At 37.3% G+C, this 7,783-nt stretch overlaps 1 protein-coding gene across 1 annotated transcript in view; it reads right to left on the reverse strand.

The window, feature by feature from the left end:
- Positions 1–7,285, reverse strand: part of LOC118406499 — a 27,677-nt gene extending 20,392 nt beyond the window's left edge. The window contains exons 1-7 of the mRNA XM_035806559.1: positions 6,884–7,285; positions 6,378–6,482; positions 5,866–6,090; positions 5,140–5,250; positions 3,502–3,720; positions 2,514–2,618; positions 2,094–2,291 (exon numbers count right to left, since the gene is read on the reverse strand). Of these exons, the coding sequence (XP_035662452.1) occupies positions 2,094–2,291; positions 2,514–2,618; positions 3,502–3,720; positions 5,140–5,250; positions 5,866–5,953 (721 nt within the window). The 5' untranslated portion in view covers positions 5,954–6,090; positions 6,378–6,482; positions 6,884–7,285. The remainder of the gene's footprint in view (positions 1–2,093; positions 2,292–2,513; positions 2,619–3,501; positions 3,721–5,139; positions 5,251–5,865; positions 6,091–6,377; positions 6,483–6,883) is intronic.
- Positions 7,286–7,783: the final 498 nt, after the last annotated feature.

Here is a 7,783-nt window from a genome sequence, read left to right on the forward strand (position 1 = left end):
TGATTAGAAAGGGTGTATGGTGGAAAAAAAAAAACAAATACCATATTTAGATTGGTCCTAAATTTAACTGAAAATCCAAATCTTCTATATCATATAGGTAATAATATTAAGATCAAACTTTCTGTCTTAGGGATTTTTCAACTTCTACTTAAAACTATTTTACAGCCAAAATTAGGTCGAAAAATCGTCATTTTTTTCTTCAAATTTTCACACTCAAAGATTAGTAATTCAAAATTGGCTCCATGTTCCAAGAATCCCTAAGACACAAAGCTGGAGACATCAGTTGTCGACAATTTAAGTCCTGAAAGAGTTGATTTGCACGCGTTTTGTAAGCGATTTAAATACCATGTCTGGCCGTATGTCGAGCCGCACTGATAGGGACATGGAGTAATTGATACCGCCGTTAACAAGTGTTGTAATGTCAAAGGTCACTAATAATGACGCCAGCAGCTTTGTTATATGTCACATTTTCCAAACTAAGGGGCAGCAAAACTCAGCTTGTCGGATAAAGGTTTATATTTGCGAAAATGTTTGTTTTTCATTTGACGCACGGCAGCCAGAAAAACAGGAATACACATGAATACACAACCTGTCCACTTATACACAAGTGTTATTGTTTTATTATGTTTCCCTTATGTTCTGTATAAATTCTGCTCTGTTTAGCTCTGATTTGATGGTTTTGATTTCTGTGATTATGATCATGTTTTGATATCTGGTATGTTATCTGATTTGTATAACAGTGTTCCTGCCGGTCTTCCTGTGTTATATCACCCTATGTCCACTTATAATCTATTTTGTACGTGTCATATATGCCCACGTGGGCTGGGCATTCTAACGCATGACACGTTAATAAAATTCATTCATCCATTCAGTCATTCATTCATTCATTCATTCGATACATGAAATATACACAATGAATATACAATCCTATTCTACTTCGTGAATTCGACTTCTTCTCATTTCTTTGTGATATTGAAAACGTAGGAACAGATATGCTTTATAAGTAAAGGTTTGTCTAAATTTATAAGGAATATAAATTTGTCTATATTACTTAGTTGTATAAAGGGGGGAACATGGGTCATATCAGTGTATAGAGTTCATCTCTCTCTTTCTTGTACATACTACATTCTACTACAAAATGATGTTTGTCTTCTAACTTATCTAGATTGCAGTATCTTCATATTGCAGTATCTACATGACAAAAACGGTCGGATATAAATGCCAACTGGAATGAACTTGCCACAGCAATAACAAAACCTGCAACTTTCATTCCTTTGTATAAAGTAAGCTAAGAAAATATTGGCACAGTTTCTCTTTAGGAATGTCTTAAATGTAAGATGCAGGATGATGTGATGTTGTACCTGCAGAAAACGTTATTCCTGTAGTTCCCTGTCAGTGGATCGAATGGGGGCAGAATCTCTCCCTCCTCTTCGGACATAACACGTCCCCCATCAGCAACGCACGCATGCGTAGGGTCTTCCGTACGTACAGAATATAATTAGTAATAGCCTTTATTGCACATTCATGCACTATCGGGCAAAGTTTAGGCGTATAGATACAAAATGACGTAATACAGTACAAATGGTGATATTGCGATGGTTTCTTACACTAATCTAAAACATGGGTAATAAAAATATTCTAATACATTCGTTCGGCTTCTTTCCGTATTAATTCTATTGTAATGTAAAAAAATGTAGCTTGAGATGTGTTTGTATAATATAGATTTGATTTTAGTCTGGACTACGTATGGTATACAGAAAACATCAATGACAAAATATTGTACAAAATAAAAAGAATTTTAGAAAATGGTTTAACATATCTAAATGTAGTATCTCACGACACTTGGGGCACTGGTGCGGCATTGCGGGGATTGTATATGACTCTACGAATTTCAGAGATAAAGAGCGAATTTTCTTACGTTTTGTGTATTTTGTTATGTTGTCTTCTAAGTCATACTTTTACGTCTTACACAATATCTAAATTATAAAAAAAATGGAGAAAATAACATTGTCGCAGCGAACCAACCCCGCAGTGTCAAAGCGAACGACCCCCGCAGTGCCACAACGGTGCCCCAAGTGAGATACCACCTTTACCTTCACAGCCTGGAACGTTGAAGTTCCACTCCATCGCTATGAAACCCGACTGGCACGTTAGTCTTTCCTGGCCCAACAAAACATAGCCGTCGTCACAGCCGAATAATACAACCGACCCCACGGTGAAACTGTTTCCAGTCCTGTAGCCGTTATTGGGAACGCCAGGGTCCGGGCACTCAACACTCATGAAATCAAATTCTTATGCACAAAAAGAAGAAAAAAGAGGACCTTCTACAGATGATTGAGCACATACATCTTTCAAAAACGTATCAATTTTTCTATAAATGTACAATAGAATACAACACAGTGTAAATGACAACACAGTGTAAATGACACATAGAAATAGTAAGTTCATTAGTATTAGAAAAAGCAATGCTATGCAAAAAGAAATGTTTCATGTTTCATCATTGAATTTATTACCCTCAAAGTGGATCTTGAAACCGTCTTCAATGTCATTGCGGCTTGTATGAAAGAGTAGATGGGCAATGTAATCCGTGACGATGAGTTCTCCTGGGATATCTTTTCCTGTAACAAGTTTAGAGTATAGAATAGAATAGAATAGAATAGAATAGAATAGGAAAGTTAATTTTCAAGCTGGTCAGAATATGCACTAGCTCTAGATTAGTCTTTGGACGTTCATCTCTTCTTTATTTTGGTTGACATCATCTTTATTGACATATAAACGCAACGCATTTAGAATCAACATACAAGATGAGTTTAAAAGACGAAGAAACCTAGGCCGACCCTAAAAAGTCAGTAAAAATTCTGGAGGCCGCAAGGTAAAACTTAATGTGTGCATCCGACTTTTTGATACATGTAGTATTGCACAACGTTACATAACAATCATGGCGTACATTGCACTGTTGCTTTCACAAGAACATTGCACTTAAAAACAAAAGTGCAATATCGTCAATGCTATGGAACTGTCTAAAGTCTGTCAAATGTGTAGCAAAATAATACGAGACTGTATCGTTCACATTCATCGAACAGAAACGGGAGCAGGTACCGACCTCCAGTAACCTTTGACCCGCTGCCCGCTAATCACTTCAACCTTCTGGAACATCTCTGAGTAACCGAATTCTTTGACATGGTAATACCCCAGTCACATTGCGCAAATTAGGACCTCATTAGCATAAACTATCAGAAAATGCGATTAAAGCCTTCTTTCTAAACATTGATTGTGCACATCAGTTGTTTGGGTGGAAGAGATGATTAATTGATATGATTTATGCAAATGAAGAACAAATTTGCATAATTGATGACAAACAATACACCAGTTTAAAAGGTGAAGGCATGGGTTCGTGGAACTCTAGTTCAGAACGTCTTTTACCAAAACAGATGAACTTTCAAGTTGATAGTTTTACCAAATTATATACGAAGTTTGATGCTGAGACCGAGACAAACCTACCGCTGTACGCTCCTATAATGGTGCCATCTTCTCCCTTGTAGAGGTATAGCCAGTCAAAGTTCTCCTCCAAACTAAACGATACCGGTGTCATCTTCACCCCTTTCTGACTGTTGACCTCTATAGTCCAAGTACACATCAAGTTGTTGTGGTACTGTCCCGGATAGTTTGGGGAATAGATGTACCCAGACGATTGCCCGGTAATATGACCACCACAGATACCTACATATTGTGGAAAAGATTAAATAATGTTACGGTTATGGAGGTTAGACATCCTGGAAACAATACTGAAAGCAATTCAATATCTACAACTGGATAAGTATTTTTAAATCATATGTTATACAACTCTAAATGCTATTTATTTCTTGTCGATAATTTAGTATGTCTTTAACCCTATTCAGACCGGGCTTTTTTGGTCATCCCTGGACCGGGGGGGGGGGCTTTTGAGGCCCTCCATTTCTAAGTCCTATAACTCTAAAACGACGTGCCGTAGGGCCATCAAATTTTCAGGACATAATTTCGACATAATATCTGACAAGTATGTGACATTTGACGTTACGTTGACGTAAGATGACGTAATTATGACGTCATCAATTTGATTACATTGGCCAAACCCATGAAAAATTGGTATTCTCAGAAAACTTCAAGTTATGCTACAAAAATGTAACAACAAGTGCAGATAACAGAATGATAATGTTTATTACGACTTGCGTTGCCAATAGCAACATCAATGACGTCAAAATGACGTCATAAAATGACGTCATGCACATCTAAGATACGAGTTGGGCTCCGCCATATTATATCCACCACCTTGAATTTTGAAAAATACTTTTTTTTGCATCAAATAATCACAAAGGGCAATGGAAATAGACTAAATTCATTTATTTAGATGGTTTTTGATGAAAAAATACCAGGTAGTTACAAATTTTAAGGGATAATTAGCTTGTTATTATTGATCTGGCCATTCGGTCCGCCATCTTGGATTTTGGGCTGATGACGTCATCAAATTAGCATAATTTATGCATATATAATTATGAAAGATATGCTGAATAATATAAGATTTTATTTGTGTAACAAAATCGCAGTAATATAGAAAATAAATGTGAAAAATACATAGTTAGAACCAAAAATAGTGATTTTTGGCAAAACTGCCTGTCAACAAACGGTTGCCATGGCAACAAGAAAAAATGGAAAATTTGTCAAACTTCGTAAAATTGTTGCCAACAATATTTTAGGAAAACTCACCAAATTTGGTGGCTCTAGCGTAAGCCGTTCTGGCGTTATAGGACATCGAAGTTAGCGCGGGCCTCAAAAGCCCCCCCCCCGGTCTGAATAGGGTTAAATTAGACATAATAGACAATATAATTAAACAATTAGACAATATAAGTAATAGCTTTATGTGCAAGAGCATACTGCAACATTGATGCCTGTTTGATAAAAAAGAGGCTAAAATGACCAATTTACATTTTGTGTACCCATCGCAGTTGTTCTATAGTAATCTACAAGTACCATGAGATCCGCATTCTTTTACTTATCTCTAATATGCTGCGCACAATGTAAATGTGCATTTCGAATTTACTTCTGAAAAGTTACACTATTCATACACCCAGTATACCTATATTTCAACAGTGATTTTGCTACCTTGATCATGAAAGTAGATTCTGAAACCCTCAAAAATGTACTGATAGTCCGTTTGAAGAACCAGTTGGACCACGTGGGACGTGGTGTCCAGTTCTGCAGGAATGTCTCTTCCTGTCAAGAGTTTTAAAATGTGGAATAAGCATAATCTCCAAGCTGATCCTACGGTGCCATAAGATAGTATAAAAGCTGGCCAAGGAGTATAGCCGGCCAAAGGGAGTCAAACAGGCACTACCGTGGGTTTGGTAGTATGATACGCCACCTTGGATCTGTTTGGAGATTAGAATAAGCGCGTTTATTCTAAAGCTGGTAAGAAAATTTGTAACTAAGAACCTTACGTCTACGTATTCACATTTTTGATCGAGATATACGCTTGCGTTCGTTTCTTCTTTCAAACACTACTAAACTGTAGAATATTACTGTCTAATGTGCAACGATATCCAACAGTTTATCGCAAATTTCTGTCCAAGGACTAATTGCAGGTAACATGAAAAGAAACAGCAGACAAATAGTCTATAACAGTATAAAATTTGTCTACTCTAGTCTAAAAGCTAACTCTAAAATGTAACTCTTAACTGATATCATGCAATACTAACCCGCCTACATTCAGTTCCTGAGCAATCGGTTAATGTTTGTCCTGTTGCTTTCTTGAATCAAGGTAAAAACCATATCTACAATGTTCTTTTAATTATCAAAACATACGTATTTTTAAAACGGAGATAAGCATACCGGTGTAGGATCCTATCAAGATGGGGTCTTTTTGGTCTCCCTTGTAGACGTACAGCCAATCAAAGTTTGGCTCTAACTTAAATGACATTGGAAACAGCTTCACCGACTCCCATTGGTCCACCTCTATGGTCCACGTACACTGCACGTTGTTAGGGTAGTTTCCAGGATAGTTGGGCTAATAAACGTAGCCAGAAGATTGATTGGCAATGTAAGCACCGCAGACACCTTAATATTGTGGAAAAGTTTCAATAATAATGATAATGATAATAATAATAATAATAATAATAGGAGGCACTGCTAAATCCTTAGTGCGTCATTAAACCAGACATATTTCAAAAGAAAGACAACGCCGGGCTGACTCAAACACGTTTTAGGTTGTACTTCTATGTGCCTGCGTATATACTGCTACATTATAGACATGGTATCATCTACTAAATAGGTCTTTCGAAGGATATTTGAGAGGCCTATAAAATACACAAAGAATACGTAGATTTCAACAGTGATCTTATTACCCTCAAAGTAGATTTCGAAACCCTCGTCAGTGATCGAGTCATCCGTACGAAGAACAAGGTGCACAATGTTGGACGTGGTGATGAGCTGTTCTGGAATATTTTTACCTGTTCGAAATTTGAAAATTAGCAAGTATATATTTAAACTGATTACAATATGTATGGACTCCCTTGCTAGGTATTGAAAACACTTCAATACAAATATATATAGTTTCACACTTTTCATGACATAAAAGTAGACATATAAGTCCATCTCTTCTTTCCAACAATGTAAAACTATACTGTCTGTAATACACTGTCATAGACGGGGGCCGATACCTACTTCCAACCACATTTGATCAATTTCTCACGCCACAATCCCAGGAGGGCTCTGAGCAACCTCAGCCTGCTAAAAAAGAGCAGAGAACTGGTCGAAAAAAATTTGAGTTGTTGAGACTATCGAAATACTGCCACATAATGTTCTTTTCCAAAAAATAAAAATATACACGCTGAAACTGGGACAAACCAACCCGTGAACGATCCCAACAAATTGAGGCTGTCTGGTTCTCCCTTGTAGATGTCTAGCCAGTCATGGTTTTCCTGTAGATCAAACGACACTGGTGTCAGCCACACGTTTTCCCATCTTTTGACCTCTATCTTCCAGGTGCAGTTCAAACCGTTGTTGTACTGTCCAGGATAGTTGGGGGAGTAAACGGAACCAGTAGATTGTCCAGTGATATAAGCACCGCAGTCACCTAAATGTTGTAGAAGCAGTTTGACATAATATCATAATTGTAGTAATGGGAACTCTGTGGAACCTGCATTTCATGAAATACTTTTGCGCAATAGAGACAAAAACATCATACTTAATATAATAACTAATGCTGGGTACCGATATGGTGTACCAATGCAAAACGGTTTTTTCTTGTAGGACCGGTCCAAAAAACGGATTATCAAGGGCGAAGTATAGGAGAGTTGATAGTCATTTTTGCCAAGTTTCTACAGCCAAACTTGATCTATTTAAACAGGGGCAGTTAGCGTTGTTTACGTAAGGTAGTATACTCCACCAAACAGATGCATCCATTCACAACTGGATCCAGGGACCTGATCCTCTGGACCTGTAACCGAAATTTCTGTACCGGCCGGTACCCAACCTTAACCCTATTCAGGCTTTTGAGGCCCTCCACTTCTATGTCCTCTAACTCTTGAACGACGTGTTGAATAGTCACCAAATTTTCAGAAAATGATATAGACATAATATCTGACAAGTTTGTGACGTTCAACGTTACGATGACGTGATTTGACGTAATTATGACGTCATCAATTTCATTGTATTGGCCGGACCCATGAGAAAAGGGTATTCTCAGAAAACGTCAAGTTTTGCTACAAAAATGTAACAGCAAATGCAGATAACAAAGTGATAAATGTTT

This window comes from Branchiostoma floridae, chromosome 19 (genome assembly GCF_000003815.2).
Source record: "Branchiostoma floridae strain S238N-H82 chromosome 19, Bfl_VNyyK, whole genome shotgun sequence".
Classification (NCBI taxonomy): Eukaryota; Metazoa; Chordata; class Leptocardii; order Amphioxiformes; family Branchiostomatidae; genus Branchiostoma; species Branchiostoma floridae.